This window comes from Schistocerca serialis, chromosome 5 (genome assembly GCF_023864345.2).
Source record: "Schistocerca serialis cubense isolate TAMUIC-IGC-003099 chromosome 5, iqSchSeri2.2, whole genome shotgun sequence".
Taxonomy (NCBI): Eukaryota; Metazoa; Arthropoda; class Insecta; order Orthoptera; family Acrididae; genus Schistocerca; species Schistocerca serialis.
The window spans coordinates 374,325,647-374,349,628 of NC_064642.1; the positions used below are offsets into that span (position 1 = coordinate 374,325,647).

At 43.9% G+C, this 23,982-nt stretch overlaps 1 protein-coding gene across 1 annotated transcript in view; it reads right to left on the bottom strand.

Moving 5' to 3' along the window:
- The window catches only part of LOC126482331 (uncharacterized), a 65,810-nt gene that overhangs the window by 14,010 nt on the left and 27,818 nt on the right, over positions 1-23,982 (bottom strand). The window contains exons 2-3 of the mRNA XM_050106391.1: positions 9,709-9,941; positions 4,738-4,983 (exon numbers count right to left, since the gene is read on the bottom strand). Of these exons, the coding sequence (XP_049962348.1) occupies positions 4,738-4,983; positions 9,709-9,936 (474 nt within the window). The 5' untranslated portion in view covers positions 9,937-9,941. The remainder of the gene's footprint in view (positions 1-4,737; positions 4,984-9,708; positions 9,942-23,982) is intronic.

The window sequence follows — 23,982 nt, forward strand, 5'->3', positions numbered from 1 at the left end:
AAAGTCATGGTGGAGTGAAAGACAAACAGAGACTGTCTGTAGTACAATGCGGTAATTGAAAATCGCACGTCTCTATCGCTGTGAAAAAGTCTCCTAATCTGAAGCGATTCCACTTTCTAGCTCTCCCAATAGATACGTGCACGAACAGATGAACTAAACGAAGCTACCTAGAAGCGTGTAACGCTGCCTTACGTCCCGATGATGCCATGAGACATCGAAGCCGTTGGGAATCCACCTCCTACCCACGGCCGGTTTGAGCTCCAAAGGACACGAGCGGCCGGGTGTGGCGCAATGCCTTAGGGGGACGCCCGCGGAAAATTTGGATACAGACTGCATCGTAATTAATAGTGAAAACTAACACAGGTGAAAGTATACGATAGTATATTAAGGAGTAGTCAAATAAAAATTAGGCAGAGTGCATAAAAGCAACTAAACTGCTTATTATTTCAAAAGTAGTCGCTGTAAGTGTTAATACCAAGAAGGTCATTGTCTTCATGGAGAAATGCTTGCGGTTGCCTAGGGAACCATGGTTGTACCTAGCCGTGAACCTCTTCATCAGAAGCAAATCGACTGCCACCAATGTCTTTCTTCAGCGCTCCAAATATATGGAAATCGCATTGGGGGATATCGGGACTGAATGGAGGTTGCGTAAGGGCCTACCAGAGGAACTTCTGCAGCGTAGTAGGCAAGAAACAAGGGACACGCCGCTACCGGGAAAATGATGATGACAATTTTCTTTTCACTTACAGTTTTCTTTTCATTGACTTTCTGTAACATGGCACCACAGTTAACGTTCAGCGGTACGTAGACACTGCAAAAACTGAAGCGCGCATCAAGTAAAACGCCGAGGAATATTCTGTTGCTGAATAATGCCTGGCTACATGTTGCGTGGGATATTTTGACTACGCTGCAGAAGTCTCGCTTGGAAGTCCTCACACATCCTCCACATCCTCCATATCGTCTCGACCTCTCCCCGTGTCATTTCCATGTTTATGGAGCGCTGAAGAAAGACATACGGGGCCGTCGACTTGCTTCGGACGAAGCAGTGTGCGTCTGTGTACAATCATGGTTCCGTAGACAACCGCGAACATTCTTCCATGAAAGCATTGGCCGCCATGTCTCACAGTTGGATAAATATATAAACAGTTATGACGATTACTTTTGATATAATAAACAGTCGTCTTAGTTTTCTCCTTTTGCCTCGTTTTCACTTGACTGCTCCTTAAAAAAGTAAAACGTTTCATTTAACAAGGGTATACAAAGATGTCGTTTGTGAGGCAGCTGTGAATGCGGAAGTGTGATTACAAGGCGCCACTGACTTGGTTGACTGACACCGACTTATGTAGCACAAACATATGTGAAATGTAAATTTATCGATGAAGTCATTAATTACGTTCGAATTTCACCTATGGCATCCGTTAGCAAAAACTACAGTAGTTCTTCAGTACGTCACATTATGTACACTGAGATGACAAAAGTCATGGGATACCTCCCAATGCCGGCGTGGTGCACCAACTCTACGTGGCATGGACGCAACAAGTCGTTACAGAAATATTGAGTCATGTGCCTCTATAGCCGCCCAGAATTGCGAAAACGTTGCCGGAGCAGGAACTGACCTCTCGATTATGTCCCATAAATGTTCCATGGGACTCATGACGGGCGATGTTGGCGGCCAAATCATTCGTTCGAACTGTCCAGAATGTTGTTCAAACCAACCACGAACTATTTTGGCGCGGTGACAGCGTTGTTTGGGAAAATGAAGTCCATGAATGGCTGCGAATGTTCTCCAGGTAGCCAGACATAATCATTTCCAGTCAAAGACCGGTTCACCTGGACCAGAGGACCCAGACTGTTTGATTTAAACACAGTCCACACCATTACAGAGCTACCATCAGCTTGCACAGTGTCTCGTTGACACTTGGGTCCATGACTTCCTGGGGTCTGCGCCATAGTCGAACAGTACCGTTGCCTCTTACCATCGGGCCTCATCTGACCTGTCCATGCTTTTCCAGTAGTCTAGGGTTCAACCAATACGGTCACGAACCCAGGAGAAGCTATGCAGGCGATGTCGTGCTATGATAAAAGGACTCGCGTCGGTCGCCTGATGCCATAGCCCATTAATGTCTAATTTCGCTGCTCTCGGTCGTTAAGTGAAGGCCGTCGGCCACTGCGTCGTGCGTGGTGAGAGGTAGTGCCTGAAATTTGGTGTTCTTGGTACACTCTTGACACTGTGGATCTCGGAATACTGATTTTCCTAACGATTTCCGAAATGAAACGTCCCATGCGTCCAGCTGCAGCTACCACCCCGCGTTCAAAGTCTGTTAATTCCCGTCGTGCGGCCATAATCACTTCGAAAGCCTTTTCACAAGAATCGCCTGAGTACAAATAACAGCTCCGTCAATGCACTGTACTTTTATACCTTGTGTACTCGATGCTACCGCCAACTGTATATGTGCATGTCGCCATCCCATGACTTTTGTCACCTCAGTGTAATTTACTTTACATTCGTATCTGTTGAAATGTTTCGCGTATCATCCTCACACTTGGAGGCAGTCTCTGCAGTTTGTTACAAATTGTTTCATACACTTCCTACCCGTCTACTGAATCTTGACTAGACTGTGGAATTTGCTACTCTAATTCTTCAACAGTATCAACAGAACTGCTGTATGCTTCACTTTTGTGATGACGCAATCAGAAAAATCTACAAGCTTCAGGTCAGATGACCTCAGAGAACATACAGCCTTGTGTTCGATTTTACTTTATGGGCTCAGATTCCTATACAATATTATTTACCTGCATACGCGGGGAGGTAGAAAACTAAAAGCCGCATACGAGACTGTCATTACCTCCCTTTCCTGTTCCATTCGCGTGTGGTTCGCGGGAAGAACGACTGCCGGAAAGCCTCCATGCGCGCTCGAATCTCCCTAATTTTACATTCGTTATCTCCTCGGGAGGTATAAGTAGGAGGAAGCAATATATTCGATACCTCATCCAGAAACGCACTCTCTCGAAACCTGGACAGCAAGCTACACCGCGATGCAGAGCGCCTCTCTTGCAGAGTCTGCCACTTGAGTTTGCTAAACATCTCCGAAACGCTATCACACGTACCAAATAACCCCGTGACGAAACGCGCCGCTCTTCTTTGGATCTTCTCTATCTCCTCCGTCAACCCGACCTGGTACGGATCCCACACTGATGAGCAATACTCAAGTATAGGTCGAACGAGTGTTTTGTAAGCCACCTCCTTTGTTGATGGACTACATTTTCTAAGGACTCTCCCAATGAATCTTAACCTGGCACCCGCCTTACCAACAATTAATTTTATATGATCATTCCACTTCAAATGGTTCCGTACGCATACTCCCAGATATTTTACAGAAGTAACTGCTACCAGTGTTTGTTCCGCTATCATATAATCATACAATAAAGAATCCTTCTTTCTGTATATTCGCAGTACATTACATTTGTCTAAGTTATGGGTCAGTTGCCACTCCCTGCACCAAGTACCTATCCGCTGCAGATCTTCCTGCATTTCGCTGCAATTTTCTAATGCTGCAACTTCTCTGTATACTACAGCATCATCCGCGAAAAGCCGCATGGAACTTCCGACGCTATCTACTAGATCATTTATATATATTGTGAAAAGCAATGGTCCCATAACGCTCCCCTGTGGCACGCCAGAGGTTACTTTAACGTCTGTAGACGTCTCTCCATTGACAACATACTGTGTTCTGTTTGCTAAAAACTATTCAATCCAGCCACATAGCTGGTCTGATATTCCTTAGGCTCTTTGTTTATCAGGCGACAGTGCGGAACTGTATCGAACGCCTTCGGGAAGTCAAGGAAAATGGGCATCTACCTGGGAGCCTGTATCTAATATTTTCTGGGTCTCATGAACAAATAAAGCGAGTTGGGTCTCACACGATCGCTGTTTCCGGAATCCATGTTGATTCCTACATAGTAGATTCTGGGTTTCCAGAAACGACATGATACGCGAGCAAAAAACATGTTCTAAAATTCTACAACAGATCGATGTCAAAGGTCTATAGTTTTGCGCATCTGCTCGACGACCCTTCTTGAAAACTGGGACTACCTGTACTCTTTTCCAATCATTTGGAACCTTCCGTTCCTCTAGAGACTTGCGGCTGTTAGAAGGGGGGCAAGTTCTTTCGCGTACTCTGTGTAGAATCGAATTGCTATCCCGTCAGGTCCAGTGGACTTTCCTCTATTGAGTGATTTCAGTTGCTTTTCTATTCCTTGGACACTTATTTCGATGTCAGCCATTTATTCGTTCGTGCGGGGATTTAGAGAAGGAACTGCAGTGCGGTCTTCCTCTGTGAAACAGCTTTGGAAAAAGTTGTTTAGTATTTCAGCTTAACGCGTGTCATCCTCTGTTTCAATGCCATCATCATCCCGGAGTGTCTGGATATGCTGTTTCGAGCCACTTACTGATTTAACGTAAGACCAGAACTTCCTAGGATTTTCTGTCAAGTCGGTACATAGAATTTTACTTTCGAATTCACTGAACGCTTCACGCATAGCCCTCCTTACGCTAACTTTGACATCGTTTAGCTTCTGTTTGTCTGAGAGTTTCTGGCTGCGTTTAAACTGAAAGGGCTTCCAGCTTCCTCATTAGTGAACACTGCTAAGAGCTATTCGGCGATGCTTGCCCACCAGCTGCCATTGCACTTTCTCCGAAAAGCCAGCGCGACAGCAGTTGGGGACGCGAATACCAACCTTCTCGGCGAATTCGTCTGCAGCGCGCAGCTTGGACCGGGAGGACGTCCTAGCGGCAGAGATCTCGTCCTCGAGCGCCGCGATGCGTGCCCGGGACTCGCGGACGCGCCGCGAGCTGAAGAAGTCGTCCTCCTCGTCGGCGTCGTCGACGGAGCCGATCAGCCGCCGCCGGCCGACGCCCGCGCGCCGGAAGGGCGACGAGTCCTCGCCCTCGGCTTCATCCAGCAGGGCCGACAGGGGCCGCCTCTGCGGCGAGAAGCGAACGCACGTTTCACTCCCAAACTTTGTCTGAACTCTAGACGGTGAACTCGAACTCCACTGACAAAATTTCGGGAGTTTTACAGGAATATCTTCATACATAAAAGTAGCTTCTGGTGTATCCCAAAGGAGTGTTGTAGGATAATTATATAGGGTGTAAATTTTAAGTTGACGAACCAAAATAACTCGAAAAATAAGCTTCACACGAAAAAATGTGTAGAATCCAAAGCTGATTATTTTCGAGGGGGACATCTGCTGGTGCTAATATTAGCCCGCCAACCCAGCCCCCTGCGGGTGGGACGGGAGGCAACTTTAAAATTTCAAATGGGAACCCCCATTTTTTATTGCAGAATCAGATTCTATATCAAAACCTACGTACATTTTGTCTTAAACATTTGTTTTGATTCTTGGTAGTTGGCGCTGTAATTCAAGAAAATCCATGTCCTCATTTTTGCGTGGAAAATGGTTACGGATAAATAAAAAATACTTATTTACTTTGTAAATTTTGATTCGCTAAAACTAAAACTCTCCCTCCTCCCCATAGGATGGGGTGAGAGAGAGAGGAATTAGAGTTTTACAAATGCTGACCCAAATATTAATTTTTTCCGCTGATTCGGATAAATTTTGTTTGTATGTGAGTCAACATTTGTAAAACTCTAATTCCTCTCTCTCAAACCCCATCGTATGGGGAGAGAGGGAGAGTTTTAGTTTTAGCGAATCAAAATTTACGAAGTATGGCTCTGAGCACTATGGGACTTAACATCTGAGGTCATCAGTCCCTTAGAACTTAGAACTACTTAAACCTAACTAACCTAAGGACATCACACACATCCATGCCCGAGGCAGGATTCGAACCTGCGACCGTAGTGATCGCGCGGTTCCAGACTGAAGCGCCTAGAACCGCTCGGCCATCAGCGGCCGGCATTTACGAAGTAAAATTAGTATTTTTTATTTATCTGTAACCATTTTCCACACAAAAATGAGAACATGGATTTTCTTGAATTACAGCGCCAACTACCAAGAGCCAAAACAAATGTTTAAGACAAAATGTACGAAGTTTTTTATGTGGAATCTGATTCTGCGATAAAAAGTGGGGTTCCCAACTGAAATTTTAAAGTTGCCTCCCGCCCCACCCCCGGGGGGCTGGGCTGGTGGGCTAATTTTAGCACGAGCAGATGTCCCCCCTCGAAAATATTCAACTTTGGATTCTACACATTTTTTCGTGTGAAGTTTATACATCGAGCTATTCTGGTTTGTCAACTTAAAATTTACACCCTGTATATAAGGGACCCTGTATATGAGGGTGAAGAAATAGTCGCACACTCGGACTTCGCAGAGTGGTTCCTCACGTACTAGCAATACGAAAATATCTCTCAAAATTTCGTCCCACGCATCTTTCAGGCAGTAAATGGACGTTAAAGTTTTACACTCTGGCAACACTGTAATCACATGTACGGTAACTACCTCCGTCAGAATATAGTAGTAGTGCTATGCAATTGCAGCAGTGGGAAGCGTTTTGGGTTAGCATGCAGGAGATCCGGGGTTCGATTATGAGTCTAAGCTTATTTGTTTTTATTTACTAAAAGTAGCCTGCGTGCTACCGTATCTGGCGTCTTAATCGTCAACAGCGATCTTCTACAAAACATTTGCAGATACGTACCATGAACACAGAAATGGAAATACAATCGTTTTCATTGGTCAGGTTTTAAAGAAACCTTTTGCAGGTCGTGGACGCGAATTGTTTCGCACCACTGCATCTACTAGATTTCAAACTTGCTTCGTATGTGTTCTCCCCCAATGGTCCCCTCGATTAATACCAACTATTGCTCCTGCCATTACATTTCGCTAGGACCTTATGTCACCAGTAGGGCTATGAACGTGCTTTGCAAATAATTTCGATGGGACCACTAGGTGAGGGTACACACAAAAAAGTTTGTAATCTAGTAGATCCAGTGGTGAGAAATAATTCGCGTCCACGAAGTGCAAAAGGTTGATTTAAAAGATTACCATTGGAAACGATTGTATTTCCATTTGTGTGCTCGTAGTAAGTAACTGCAAATTTTTTGGAGAAGATCCACTGTAATCGCTGTGTGGCGATTAAGACGCCAGATACGGTACGACGCAGACTACTTTTAGCAAATAAAACAAACAAGCCTCGACCCAGAATCGAATCCTCGACCTCCTACCTGCTGACACAAAACGCTGTCCACTGCACCAATGGCGTAGCAGTGCTGTCAATTATATATGGGGGTAGTTGCCATACAAGTGCTTATAGTGTTGCCAGATTCCAAATCTTTAACATCCATCTACTGCCTGAAATTCGTTCAGGACGAAACTTTGTGAAAGACATACGCGAGGAATGGTGCTGTAAAGTGCAAGTGCGCGATTTTTTCTTCACCCTATATATATATATATACATATATATATATATATCATGGGTGTCCCTCAACAGTGTCGTCAGGAGCATTTTCTATGATGTTTCGACAGATATTTGCAATTTCGTTTTACCAATGTGTAGCTGTAATCAGCTCAAACAAGTACTGATTATCACATTTTTCACGTAACGCCCAACAGTGCAGGCGGAAAGCGTCCGGTTGTTTCCCACTAGAAACAAAATGATTCATGAAACGGAATTTTAGGCGAGCATTCTACAGAGCTGTACAAAATTAGTCTATTGCGATGTTTGTTTTATCGATATGTATTAAGAGCGACAGTAAAACATGGGGAATAACCAGTACCCTAGCAGTGACAGAAGCGCTGCTCCATGGCTCTAGCAAACAGGGCACGCCAAGGCGGTGCTTTCGCTGCTCAGATACTCATTATTCTTCGTAGTTTATTGTCCCTGTTAACGCATACCGAAAAAACAAATATTACACTAAATAAGTCTGGGACCGCTCCATGAAATGTGCACTAAAATTCCTTTTCAAAAATCCTTTTGTTTGTAACGGAAAATAAACCGACTCTTTGTGTTGTGTTCTTGAGATATATATATATCTCACAGTAATACAGGGTGATTCCGCTGCCCCTACCGATAGGCTTTATGCAACCTGCAACGTCTTAACACAACTCTCACAGTATACAGGGTGATTCCACTGTCCCTACCGACAGGCTTTATGCAACCTGCAACCTGCAACGTTATATATACACTCCTGGAAATGGAAAAAAGAACACATTGACACCGGTGTGTCAGACCCACCATACTTGCTCCGGACACTGCGAGAGGGCTGTACAAGCAATGATCACACGCACGGCACAGCGGACACACCAGGAACCGCGGTGTTGGCCGTCGAATGGCGCTAGCTGCGCAGCATTTGTGCACCGCCGCCGTCAGTGTCAGCCAGTTTGCCGTGGCATACGGAGCTCCATCGCAGTCTTTAACACTGGTAGCATGCCGCGACAGCGTGGACATGAACCGTATGTGCAGTTGACGGACTTTGAGCGAGGGCGTATAGTGGGCATGCGGGAGGCCGGGTGGACGTACCGCCGAATTGCTCAACACGTGGGGCGTGAGGTCTCCACAGTACATCGATGTTGTCGCCAGTGGTCGGCGGAAGGTGCACGTGCCCGTCGACCTGGGACCGGACCGCAGCGACGCACGGATGCACGCCAAGACCGTAGGATCCTACGCAGTGCCGTAGGGGACCGCACCGCCACTTCCCAGCAAATTAGGGACACTGTTGCTCCTGGGGTATCGGCGAGGACCATTCGCAACCGTCTCCATGAAGCTGGGCTACGGTCCCGCACACCGTTAGGCCGTCTTCCGCTCACGCCCCAACATCGTGCAGCCCGCCTCCAGTGGTGTCGCGACAGGCGTGAATGGAGGGACGAATGGAGACGTGTCGTCTTCAGCGATGAGAGTCGCTTCTGCCTTGGTGCCAATGATGGTCGTATGCGTGTTTGGCGCCGTGCAGGTGAGCGCCACAATCAGGACTGCATACGACCGAGGCACACAGGGCCAACACCCGGCATCATGGTGTGAGGAGCGATCTCCTACACTGGCCGTACACCACTGGCGATCGTCGAGGGGACACTGAATAGTGCACGGTACATCCAAACCATCATCGAACCCATCATCGAACCCATCGTTCTACCATTCCTAGACCGGCAAGGGAACTTGCTGTTCCAACAGGACAATGCACGTCCGCATGTATCCCGTGCCACCCAACGTGCTCTAGAAGGTGTACGTCAACTACCCTGGCCAGCAAGATCTCCGGATCTGTCCCCCATTGAGCATGTTTGGGACTGGATGAAGCGTCGTCTCACGCGGTCTGCACGTCCAGCACGAACGCTGGTCCAACTGAGGCGCCAGGTGGAAATGGCATGGCAAGCCGTTCCACAGGACTACATCCAGCATCTCTACGATCGTCTCCATGGGAGAATAGCAGCCTGCATTGCTGCGAAAGGTGGATATACACTGTACTAGTGCCGACATTGTGCATGCTCTGTTGCCTGTGTCTATGTGCCTGTGGTTCTGTCAGTGTGATCATGTGATGTATCTGACCCCAGGAATGTGTCAATAAAGTTTCCCCTTCCTGGGACAATGAATTCACGGTGTTCTTATTTCAATTTCCAGGAGTGTATTTTGTCCAGCGAATTTATTGTAGTCAATGTTGTGTGAATGTTGATTGCGTGTGGCTGCGATACTTTCAAACCGTTTGGAATAACAAAAATATGAGTGTAAATGGAAGAGAGGTATGACGTAACAGGTGTTACCTCTGGAAATTCTGCGTCAGGGGTGGCGCGCGACCGCGAGCCGAGCGACGCCTCTGCGTCGGCGAGAGCGCCCCGCAGCGAGGAGAGGCCGCCGGTGCCGGCTTCGGACCTGCCGGAGTACTTGCGGTCCACGTCGTCCAGCACCGGCTTGTAGTAGCGCTCGCCCGCCCGGAAGTTGCAGTCGTACACTTTGGTGCGCCGCGGCCGCGTCGAAATCCGGCTGGACATTTTGTCTGCAAAAGCACACACGTGGCAGTTCAGAAAAGCAGCCAGGCAGCACATATCAGTGTGTAACATCATTGCAAAGTCGACAATCGATTATTAAAATTAAGTCGATCGCGATCACTAGCAGCAGACAATGTAACCAGAGAGCACACATGACTGCACAATGTATCACATAACTGCCGTGTCGACTACTAGTTGCTTAATTAAGTCGATTGCGACCACTAACAACAGACTCTTTGACCTTAACCTACAGTACTGGCCATTAAAATTGCTACACCAAGAAGAAATGCAGATGATAAACCGGTATTCACTGGACAAATATATTATCCTAGAACTGGCTTGTAATTACATTTTCACGCAATTTGGGTGCATAGATCCTGAGAAATCAGTACCCAAAACAACCACCTCTGGCCGTAATAACGGTCTTGATACGCCTGGGCATTGAGTCAAACAGAGCTCGGATGGCGTGTACAGGTACAGTTTCAAATGCAGCTTCAACACGATACCACAGTTCATCAAGAGTAGCGACTGGCGTATTGCGACGAGCCAGTTGCTAGGTCACCATTGACCAGACGTTTTCAGTTGGTGAGAGATCTGGAGAATGTGCTGGCCAGGGCAGTAGTCGAACATTTTCTGTATCCAGAAACGCCCGTACAGAACCTGAAACATGCAGTCGTGCATAATCCTGCTGAAATGTAGGGTTTCGCAGGGATCGAATGAAGGGTAGAGCCACGGGTCGTAACACATCTGAAATGTAACGTCCACTGTTCAAAGTGCCGTCAATGCGGACAAGAGGTGACCGAGACGTGTAACCAATGGCACCCCAAATCATTACGCCAGGTGTTACGCCAGTATGGCGATGACGAATACACGCTTCCAATGTGCATTCACCTTGATGTCGCCAAACACGGATGCGACCATCATGATGCTGTAAAGAGAACCTGGATTCATCCGAAAAAATGACGTTTTGCCATTCGTGCACTCAGGTTCGTCGTTGACTACACCATCGCAGGCGCTCCTGTCTGTGATGCAGTGTCAAGGGTAACCGCAGCCATGGTCTCCGAGCTGATAGTCCATGCTGCTGCAAACGTCGTCGAACTGTTCGTGCAGATGGTTGTTGTCTTGCAAACGTCCCCATCTGTTGACTCAGAGATCGAGACGTGGCTGTACGAACCGTTGCAGCCATGCGGATAAGATGCCTATCATCTCGACTGCTAGTGATACGTGGCCGTTGGGATCCAGCATGGCGTTCCGTATTACCCTCCTAAACCCACCGATTCCATATTCTGCTACCACTCTTTGGATCTCGACTAATGAGAGCAGCAATGTCGCGATACGATAAACCGCAATCGCGATAGGCTACAGTCCGACCTTTATCAAAGTCGGAAACGTGATGGTACGCATTTCTCCTCCTTATACGAGGCATCGCAACAACGTTTCACCAGGTAACGCTGGTAAACTGCTGTTTGCGTATGAGAAATCGGTTGGGAACTTTCCTCATGTCAGCACGTTGTAGGTGTCGCCACCGGCGCCAACCTTGTGTGAATGCTCTGAAAAGCTAATCATTTGCGTATCACATCATCTTCTTCCTGTTGGTTAAATTTCGCGTCTGTAGCACGTCATCTTCATGGTGTAGCAATTTTAATGGCCAGTAGTGTAAATTGAAATCAGGGTAAATTCCATTATTCGTTCAGAAGACATTTTTACAACAAGAGCGCAACATTCCTGATTATTCGGAAATGATTTTTTAAGATTCATGTAAGAAGTCAATATTCCGAACGTTGAAACTAGTTAAATTCATCATCTCATATATTGCTACTATGAACTGAGGAACTATAATGGCTAAAGACCATAATACCGATTAGTTATACTTAAAGGGCAGCTACTCATGGGGGTCCAGTGTGGGCTGTAATTATCATATGGCAGCGGAACTTGATATGCTGGTGCGTTATCGCAGAACCAATTTACGCTGTAAAAACCATTATTTCCAAAAAACTGTGTTATTTCGGAAATCAGCCTTATGCAAACACAACTAGTTTATTTTTATATTTCCCCAGACATGTTTCGACACCAATGTGTCATCTTCTGTGGGTTAACTTTTATTTTCTGTAAAATAATCATTTAACTACTGTAGGCCTAAGAAATACAATATTTGCAATTTGCTACGTTTTGTTTGGACACTCACCTTAAAATTATATTGCTAATTGAACTGTATTATTAAACATCGATTTTAGTGCTCGTTTTCGTCGGTTTTTTATTATTTTTTTACAGCATGTCATGTGCAAACTACCCATGAAGAAAATTATAGCAAACGTATTTGTGGAGAGCTCTTTCGAGGTTAGAGGTTATGTACGTTTCTGTACTTACATTTTCCGTCCTGTTTCGTGTCTCTGGTTGGTGTCTCACTCAGCTACTACTGAGTGAAAGCAATGCACTAAATTGTAGCTGATTGAGACACCAACCAGGGACACAATATCACAAATGTGATATTGTACTTTACAGAAAATAAAAGTTAACCCACAGAAGATGACACATTAGTGTCGAAACATGTATGAGGAAATATAAAAATAAACTAGTTGTGTTTGCATAATGCCGATTTCTGAAATAACTCAGATTTTAAATCGCAAACATGGAAGAACGAGAAGAGGAGCTTCAAACATCAGTAACATGAGTATCTCATTACTTCCAATCTTCCGCTGTACACTGTTTGGTGACGGCGTGACATCCACGTGTCACTTGACAACCAATAACGTGACTGAACAGTATGGCTATCGAGAAGACAGACAGCGCACTGCATTGAGGGAGTATCGCCGACTGAAAGGTCTAAGGAGAAGCCTGATGTCATTAAATGGCTTAAAGAACATGGTGATGAAATTCGAAAACACGGATAAGCTTGCAGCGGCATTTTTGTTTCTGTAATGTAGAAGTTCTAATGTAAAAGTTTTAGAGATGTGAGAAGCTTCCTCGGATTATGTTCTTATTACCGTCGTTTTATCAAAGACTTTTGTATCAAAGCCAGGCCACTCCAAGAGTTGTTAAAAGCCGATGCTAAATTTATCTGGGGTGGTGCTCAACAAGATTCTTTCGATGTGCTGCGAAAAGCTCCGACGACTGACCCTGTACTTGGTCTGTATGATGAGAGAGCACCTATAGAACTACACACAGATGCCAGTGGGTATGGGATCGGTGCTGCTCTGGCGCAGATTTCTAACAGAAAAGAGAAGGTTATAGCCTATGCTTCTAGGATACTTACAAAATCCGAGAGAAACTACGCAACTACAGAAAGAGAATGTCTTGCTGTGATCTGGGCCATGTGCAAATTTCGACACTATGTCTATGGAAGCCCATTCACAGTTGTTACAGATCATCATTCACTTTGTTGGTTGACAGGTCTTAAGGATCCAACAGGACGACTCGTCAGGTGGGCACTACGTATTCAAGAGAATCTATATCATCATCTACATGGATACTCTGCAAACCACATTTAGGTGCCTGGCAGAGGGTTCATCGAACCACCTTCACAATTCTCTATTATTCCAATCTCGTATACCGCGCGGAAAGAATGAATAACTACATCTTTCCGTACGAGCTCTGATTTCCCTTATTGTATCGTGGTGATCGTTCCGTACTATGTAGGTCGGTGTGAGCAAAATATTTTCGCATTCGGAGGAGAAAGTTGGTGACTGGAATTTCGTGAGAAAATTCCGTCGCAACGAAAAACGCCTTTCTGCTAATGATTTCCAGCGCAAATCCCATATCATTTCTGTGACACTCTCTCCCATATTTCGCGATAACACAAAACGTGCTGCCTTTCTTTGAACTTTTTCGAAGCACTCCGTCAGTCCTACCTGGTAAGGATCCCACACCGCGCAGCAGTATTCTAAAATAGGACTGACAAGGGTAGTGTAGGCAATCCCCTCAGTAGGTATGACATTACCATAGTGTTCAAAAATGGAAGAAAACACCAAGATGCCGACTGTCTCTGAAGAAACCCTGTGCAAAACCATCAAGACTTTGATGAAGATAGTGACTGTTTCGCTGCACTCCAGGATCTCTCTGCTGAGCAGAAGAAGAACGCCAATATAACTCAAATTATGCTTGCCTTAAATCGGTCAGAGGATGTGAAAGGACAATTTAAGGTAGTTTGCAAGAAAAACTTTGATCCGTTTGGATAGAGGTGGCTACCAGTGATTCCTAAACACATGTGCTTAGATGTTCAACAGAAATTCCATGACACACCTGAGGCCGGACATTTAGGATTTATTAAGACATACGATAGGATCCGCAAGTGATTTTTCTGGCCAGATTTATTTAGGAGTGTCCGTCACTATGTGTCGCACTGCCGAGAGTACCGGAAGAGAAAGGCAGTTCTTTAGAAACCACCTGGACGACTCATACCAATTCCACCATCCGAAACGCCTTTCCAGCGTGTTGGGGTTGATCTCCTCAGACGATTTCCAACGTCTGCTAGTGTGAATAGATGAATTATTGTTTGCACTGATTATCTGACACGCTATGCCATTACAAAAGCCATGAAAACAATCGAAGCATTCTAGGTAGCCAAATTCATCGTGGAAGACATTGTATTAAGACACGGTGCCCCAAGGTCGTTAATTACGGATCGAGGGAAAGTTTTTCAATCGAATCTTGTGACAGAGATAAGCCGTCGGTGCAACATTACTCATCACATGACGACTGCCTACCATCCTCAAACTAACGGGCTTACTGCACGCCTTAATAAGACCTTGGCTGACATGCTATCAATGTTTGTCATTGTTGAGCAGAGCAACTGGGGTGAGATACTACCTTTCGTGACGTTCGCCTACAACACTGCCAAACAAGACACCATAGGATATACGCCATTTTTACTGGTGCATGGGCGTGAGGCGACTACGACGATGGACTCTGTGTTTCCGTTACATCCTTATGACGTGGACGACTACTACACCGACCAGGTGTTAACCAGAACTGAGGAAGCTCGGCAGTTGGCTCGACTCGGCACGCTGCAGGCTCAAGAAAACGACCACCGAAGGCGTCCTATCCCAGTGGAAGTTATCGACGAGGTTGTTGTTGCCGTAACTGGCTGTGCAGCAAATGCCCCGGGTAGTGCTACTGCTCATGCAGCGTCACGAGAACTGTCAATTCCATGGTCAACAATACAGAAATATTTGTAGCCTATTTTGCACTGGTACCCGTACAAGAACCAGACGGCGCAGCAACTGAAACCCAATGATCCGCGGCAAAGTTCTGAATTTTCTCCTCGCTTTCTGGCACGGATAGTTGATGACGTGTGACCGGGCAGTATTCTATGAATTGAAGAGGCACATTTTACACTACAGTGTGCCACGAATACTCAGAACTGCCGAATTTGGGATACTGTTAAACCGCTTATTGTTCGCGAAGAGCTATTGCACTTGCCGTAGGTGGCCGTGTGGTGTGGATTCTCAAACACCTTTATTCTCAGCCAGTTCTTTTGTGAAGACAGAACACCCAGAGGGCCTGTCAAGTGTAGGGTGACGTCTGCACTTACAGCACGTGATTCCTGTTTTGGACGAGCGCAGCTGTGTGGAAACCTTTGTTTGCATGCAACACCTCATGTCTCTCTCCCAGTGAAAGTCTGCTAATGTAAACATTCATAGGCGTGTTGCGTTTAGATATTTTCCAGATGCATGGTCTGCGGAATCATCTGATCTGAATCCATATGACTCTTGGCTCTGGGGATATGGAAAAGAATGCGTTTCGAGGGATACGTTCGGTCTCTACCCGATCTGATGGCCAGTATAGAGGAATACGTTGCTCAGATTCCATCGGAACTGATGCGAGCAACTGTCGATTTCCTCGTTTTATTTCACGGATGCAGCATTTCGTCTACGTCTCTGGTGCTTATACTGAACAACTTGTGTAAGCGGCCTTTAGTACTAAAACCAACATTATCCCTTTTTCAGTTGTTTGATCTTTTCTGTCCACGTCTCATTCCTAACCCATTACATTCTTATGAAAACGTTTCTGTATGCGTTTCTTGCATTCACCACGCCGGATTTGTATCTGGTGGCCACAGTTGGAACTAATTTTTGTACCAACTTTCGCTGCCATACGATAATTACAGCCGACACTGGACCTCTGTGAGAATCTGCGCTTTAATTGTAAATACATGGTACGATAATAGTTTTCAATGGGGATCTAGTCATTTCGCTGATTCCAAAATTATTTCAAATGACACTAGAATTTCATGATGCAACAATGAAATTTAATGAAACTCCTCTTTTCAGAAGTAAGTTTCATTCAACTAATGCTACAGAACAAAACATCATGTGTTAGATATACAACTGTAACTTACATGCAACAGGTGAATTAATGTTAATCATTACATTAAATTCTGTATAGATTCTGAAATATTACAGTCTCGCAAAGTCTAAGACCAGTTTTGGGATCGCCACAAAATTATGTTCAACACGAGACATTGCACTTGTCGTTTTTAATTTCAAAAATGTTATATTTATTTCATTTTGTTAAGATAGGAACTATTTGTGACAGAAATATTTAGCTCAAATACTCTTGTTATCACTTTAATACCTAGTATATAACATGACTAATTTACTAGCCACAACTGTCTCATAAATATGTCAACCACAAGATGACTATCTTATTCCTTCGAACTGTTTCGCCTAGCAGTCATAGCATAATTGACAGCTTCTTTGGAACATCTGACATCTCTAACGCCAGAATAAACACATACATATCTAAAATATTGTACAAATATAGTGAGCCTTTCGGAAAGGGTCTTATGACTCTGAAAATTCAAAGATACTACAGACCTAATTGTGGATTTCTTTTGTTGGGAAATAAATCAAGTTTTCAGTGATTATGCTCGACTCGCTGGCGACAATGGTAGCAAAGATGGCTCCTTTTATTGGTTGCGAGAGTGCCCGACAAGTGTTTTGGTTTGAAGAATTAAAGCACAATAATTTTCGTACGGAGTACGATCAACGTCCTCCCGAAAGGCCTGCCATATATGAATGAGGTAATCGTTTTGTTGAAACTGGGTGCTTGGGAAGCCAAAAAAAAATCCTTCGGCTTCACTAAAATATTCCTAGAATCGGAACAGGAGTAACATACAAGTGTGTTAATATTGTTCTGCTTCATACGAATTTGCATTCTGAAGTTGAGTGGATGAGGCGTTCATACCAGTAGTTTTCTAAACACAGGCTAGCATAGGATAGTGTGAGTCGTCACCCCGCCTTAAAGTAATTTTCTATAAGAAGCTGTTTCGCTCTTCTTTTTCTAATAGCTTATCAGCGGATATCTGTATCCACGCAACATTCAATCTTCCATACTGTTAGAACCATACTCTCGAAATTTCCGTGAGAGCTCTGATGGTCAGTTTTACCTATGTATGTTCCATCAGAAGTTTCAAAAAATTACGTTATTAGATTTACAGCAAACAATTCCGTATCTAAAAATTTCCTTACAAGCACAAAACGTTGGTACACACTGGAGAATGGAAGCAAAGGATTACGTCCAGCTGCACAATGCTGAGCGCCTGCTCATCCCCGCACTCCGAGGCCCACGAGAAAGACAGGCCGCGGTGCGTACGTCACGAAGGTAGTCCTGAACTCGCTCGCTCGCTCAGCTCAGCAGACAAACCTGTTAACTCGCAACTGGGCGTGTAAGTACTGACGAGAATTAGATCTTCCACTGAAATCTGCTATTATGAAGTCTCACTGATTAACAGAACTACAACAAAATTTAATTTCAGATCAATACTCGATATAAATGGTATAACGGCTTGTTTATAGCACGTAGTCCCTTCTGCTTGACAGTACTCATTACATGCTGGAAGTGGTGCCTTATGCAACTGATAATCATTTCAGCATGATTTTATTTTAGTGTACGCCAGTACAGCCGTAACAAATTATAAGTAGGCCCATGGACTTCCCATCATTATAGGACTAATAACTGTAAGATTCCATAATATTCCAGTAGAAGATCCAGTTTTCATTTGAACGGACACGACTAGTTACGAGTTAACAGGTGGAGAAACGTAGTTTGTCTGCTGATTTGAGCGAGCGAGCGAGCGCAGGACTACTTTCGTGACATACGCGCCGCGGGCTGTCTTTCTCGCGGGCCTCGCTACACACGTATTACACCAGCTTGATTTTCTAAGTCCTTCGGTTTCCCTAACATGCGGTACAGCGATAGATGAAGTGTGTTTGCCTTGGAGCGTGGGTAAACAAGCGTCTACGTCATGTAAACAGCAACAGGAATAGACGCACCGCACGTGAACTGCAGGCGTGCCGTAGTCGTGGTGTCTGCTTAATGAAACCACGTGTTACTGCTGGCTGCGAGCCACTGGTACACTTGAACATCCACAACCAAGTCTACAGCTATTCTCTTTAAATGTTTGCACTGAACAGGGAAGAGCGTGCTGTACAGAGCAACAAATATTACAGGCTCTCCACATTCAAGGACAGAAGGTGAGAGAGATGAATACTAACATGACACTTCGAGACATGCTGTTTTGTTTAATTTTACAGATACGAGAACCACTGGACTGGTACTTAAAAAAGTACTGAGGAGTGTGAGTTCACTCTGATGACCGGCTTCCGCAATTTTCCAAGTCTGCTCTTAGGCACAGTACATCAGGTGTCTTGAACTGGATTTCTTTCTATTCAAAGTTTTCAGAATATCCATGACTCCGGTCCGCAATCCAAGGAAACCAGTGACTGTTTGCGCTGAACTTCTTTATAAGCGTTTGCAGACGAGGAATGCTCCTCGGGTTAGAAAAAAAAACAGTTGTAGGAATATACCAGAAAATTTGCTGTTATAATCAAGCACTTACCTCACATTTCTGCTTAGAGAATATTTCTTTACCACGTTCCAGATCTTTTAATGTTACTTATATTTATTTTGGCCTACATATTAACGTACTAGTGTCGTAAAAGCTGATATATTTAAATAATAGTGCCATCAAGATATACATAAGACATGCCCTGGTGGATATACACCTCTTCGAGACTATTTCATGCATTACTATCTTCGGCTACATGCATCCATGTTGCTCCTCCATCTTCTCTACCGTCGTCTACCAGCCTTCCATTAGATCGTAGACTCGGCCATTTCTAATCTCTTGCAATGCAGGAAAGAAATTTCTCGGTCCATCTACCATCTATTCATAGGTACAAATGTCCTAATCAGCTCTAGTTTCTTTCCGTGGCAATAGTAATTACGTTTTACATTCCAATTTGCTCTGGATTCGCCCACATCTACGCCAACTATTTCATGCGTTACCATTCATTAAAAAAGAAACTATTTCTGCAAATAAGAATAAATACACATAATCCCAGAAGAAATTTGGCCTTTCAGCACAGGCCACGACTGCAATCCAACCATCGCCGATAAGTAACATTTACTTTAACAGACAGTCCCATCAAAGATATAATCGTGCCGAAAGACCAATAAGAATGAAAAGCCGTATACAGTTAAGAAGGTTGACAAGTCGAAGAGGAACTTCTCAGAAGATGTCGATCTGAATTTTAATCTACGAATTCTGATAGCGACGTCTCAGACATTAGCTGTGTAGGAAGGGACGGCAGCTTGGCATTCTTAATAGTAGTTTAGGGCCTGATGAACGTCTCTATGGCAAGAGGTTTCACCCTTCATCTCCTGCCAAGACGACGGTGAATGTTCACATTCGATAGTTGTCATGAATCCTGGAGGACCTCAGAAAGGTGTCAACAGGTCAGACTGAACAAGATCAACAACGAATGCTATAATATTTCAAGGGCCCCCTGATCTCCCTGAAATCCACGTAAACGGATTTTTCTTTGTGTGTGTGTGTGTGTATGTGTGTGTATACCAATCCCGCTAGTGTCCTGGGAAGAATATCGCGACCGGTGGTAATGAAATTCACTCCACTGTGGTCAAAAAGAGGACAACTGAAGACTGGCAGACGAGCATAATTCAATTAGGTACGACTGAAGTAAAATTGAGAGCAAATTGAACCGACCTGTTCAAATAAACGAGCGCCCAAATCCTACATTTGATTTAAAATATTGAGCTATTTCTATCTGAATGCAGGTAGCTATAATAATAAGTTGGATTTAGTTTTCTTGAAGAATTAATTGTTTATTCTTACATTTCAGTTGATACTATTGTTTATACATTTAAGTAGAATTTATATTTGTTCAAATATTATTTCTCCAGGAAATATTATTTCTTCACGGTCTTTTCGGGATTTTGATCCTCAAATATTATTTCACTGAATCTCGCATATTGTAGAAACGAATAACGTAACGACTTCTCACTATTAAGTTTCATATGACTACCTAGTGATATACGCACTGGCTTCTCAGTGGATGGACTATTAATCAATAAATTACGCGGGACTAATTAGTGGTGTGTGCACCGACATCTCAGTTGATGGGCTATCAGTCATTAACATAAGTAGAACTATCTAGTGGTGTCTGTACTGACCTTCCAGTAGATCGACTATTAACGATTAACTTACGCGTGGCTATCTAGTGATGTCTGTGTCGACATCTCAGTAGATTAACTTACATGTGGCTACGTAATTACGTATACAAAGATCTCTCAATAGATGGGCTATTAACCGTTAACCATTAGCGTACATGGCCTAGGGATGTCTGTACCGATCTCTTAGTAGAATAGCTGTTAATCATTAAGTACATAGAAAGAAACTATCATGTGTGCTTCTGCTGAATAGGCTATATGGACAATAAGCGAATATTTCTAAGTTAAATACTATCATAAGGTTTTTAACACAAGCCCAGCATCGCCAGTTCTTGAAGAAAATCAGTGGGTTAGGTCATATGAAAATTTCCTATTATTATTATCAACACGGGGATTGTGGAGTTTAAACAATACTGACTTCCGTTGTCTCAGACAAGAACCACTGTTCGAAACTATTGTCTCACGGGGACGAAAAATTGATGGGGATATTAATTCTGGCTGCCCTTCGCCTTCGTTGACGGGCTTCCAAATCCACGAAAAGTCTCTGCTAAATATAAGCTGCTGTCGCAACCGTCTTCGCCGCTGTTTTACAACGGCTGTGGAGGCACCAAGTGACGTATGTCTTGTTTGCATACGCAAATCGAGCACGCAGCAGCGGTCTGCCCGTAGCAGCAGAAGCTTCCATAAATGAAGCTGTCAATATCTTGTTAGCCCGGATCACGTTGCGTGCTAGCATCTGTCTATGACTACCTCACTTTCAAGAATATGCGTGAAACTTAGATAAAAAACGAAAAATATGAACAGTAGTATTAGAAATTAGACAAAAAATATTCGTATCACATCTTTGGCTAGGAGACATCGGAAAGTTCAATCAATTTATTACCTTCAATGCTGCACGTCTGCACCATTCCTCCGCAACATGAGAGAGCTGCGGCTACATTTTTAATTCGGATAACTGTGATAAGCGAGCGTGTAGTATACAGCTGTGTTCCGTTGTCAATTATGAAGGAAGGGGATGAAACTCCGTCACCCACTGTTCTAGCGCACTACCAAAGGAGCCATTGATCTTAAAGTTTGTGCCAAACTGACGAATCACTATCAACAGATTCCCGGGTCCCCACTCTATGAGCAGCACTGCCGCAGGCAGAGTTTCAGAAACTACCCTCGGGCCTAATGGGAATTTTGGTAGCATTTCCCGTAGACTCGACCTGTTTGATTCTTATTTATGACAGAAAATACTCCCAGGAAATTACAAATAAAAAATTGTAATATACCTATGAATATTAGCATTACAGTTCAATGAATCCTTAAAGCACAAAGCTACGAAATTTCCTTACCCCAATCGTCTGGGAAAGAGCAAGAGGGAAGAGACCCTTCTGTTTAAAAGCATGAAATGCAATATCCAAAAAATTAAAATCTAACAAAATACGAAGAAGACTGAGTTTTAAAGTAATAAACTGATTCTCAACCGGTAATTAAGAACTATACCCCACGTCCTCTATTGTTTCTGCCTGTGAAATCCCAGTAGGCTGGATCTTACTCACGGCCACAGGAGTCATCTGTTATTACACACAATTTTTAAAATGTAGTCTAAACCTTAAACATTTATTTTAATTGCTGGCCGGGGTGGCCGAGCGGTTCTAGGCGCTACAGTCTGGAACCGTGCGACCACTGTGTGTGATGTCCTTAGGTTGGTTAGGTTTAAGTAGTTCTAAGTTCTAGGGGACTGATGACCTCAGAAGTTGAGTCCCATAGTGCACAGAGCCATTTGAACCATTTAGTTTAATTACTTTGTGTCACTGGAATACACAAGCAGGCTAGTTCTGCCACTTTAATAATTTCACACACTTCTAAGAAAGGCAAATTTTCTGCTCTCCTAACATTTGTTTATTTCAAGCTTTTCGACAAGTTTTATATTCTCCGCCATTTGCTTTTTGTTGATCATACATGCGTTTGCACGTAACGTTAATAAGAGTGCGTGGTTCACGTTTTATCATGTCAGCTCAGAGGGAACCAATGTCACTTCCTTCGAATTTGATCTCACTGGTACTGGGTGTTTAACGTTTCCCCTCCTTTTATGCTAAGCTTCCTGTCGCTACACAATCGACTTTGCCGTATTTACAATTAATTTCAGTTTAATCGTCATTATGTTTATCTTTCTCAGTAATCTATGTATCATGTGTAACCACATGGTTTTAAATAATACAGTACCGAAATGTCACAAATTGTTTAATGTGTACATCTTTCATTATTTATACGAGGGCTATTCGGAAAGTAAGGTCCGATCGGTCGTAAAACGGAAACCACAGTGAAAATCATAAATGTTTTACTTGCAACACTTTGCTACACCTTTCAGTTACTTCTCTACATCTCTACATTATCGGCACTCCGATCTAGACATTTGTCGTAGCGCTATACCAACTTTCCAATACCCTCGTCATAGATGGCAACCGCCTGTGGTTTCCGCCATTTCTCTATGCTGGTCTACAGTCTGTTGTTTGTGCCAAAAGGTTGTCTTCATAGCCAGCAGTTCATGTGAACAGAGATGAACATTAGTGAGAGCCAAGTCCTGGCTGTACGAGTATGGTGGGTGATCAAACACTTCCCATCGAAAACGCTGCAGGAGCGTCCTCATGGCCCCTGCAGTGTGCGGCCGAGCATCGTCTCGCAGAATGATACTCACTACAGGTGTGTTATGTGGGGTTGCATGAAATCAGGCGAAACCTCGCTGCAGGTATCCATATTTGCTGGTGTACATTACTATTCTAGGCACTTTTAAGTGCTCACTGTGTGCTCAGAACTGAAAAGAGCGACGTGACGTAATCGGCAGTCATACTAGATGCACTGCACAACACATCTGTGCAAAGATTCATTGGGTTTTCACTGTCGTTTCCATTTTGTGACCTATCGGGCCTTACTTTCCAGTCCTCGTCTATCACATTATGTATCATATTACACAGTACCAAACAGTCCTCATCCATCACATCATGTATCATTGTACACATATAGAAAACATGTTTAATAGCCGAAATGAAAATTTCACTCTGCAGCGGAGTGTGCACTGATATGAAAATTATTGGGGGATTAAAACTGTGTGCCAGACCATGACTCAAACTTTGGATCATTGCCTTTCGCATGCAAGTGTTCTACTGCTTTCTGTCACACTTGATGGAGAAAGGCAAACGTCCCACGTTCGAGTCTTGGTCTGGCATATAAATTTTAACATTTTTAACTTTAGAAATTAATTTGATTGGAAGTGCTGATAGCTTAGAAAGAACAGCTCCACTGAAATATAACTAGAGACTAATGCACTACTAAACCCAAGCATCTATGCCTTCAGGAGATTTGGATTGGAGGAAAATATACATCAAATATACGAGAAAAAGTCATGGCATTCACTGAGATTTTTTCCTATATTTTCAACAGTCTCGATTTCAATGAAGTCAGTAATAGTGTAAAATTTATTTCACTGTGTAAAGATATCAGCGCAAAACAGCTTGTAAATCTAAAAAACACTTTTCTTTAGTTTTCCAACATCTAAAAGCCAAAGTAATTTGTGAGACTAAGCAAACGTGCTAG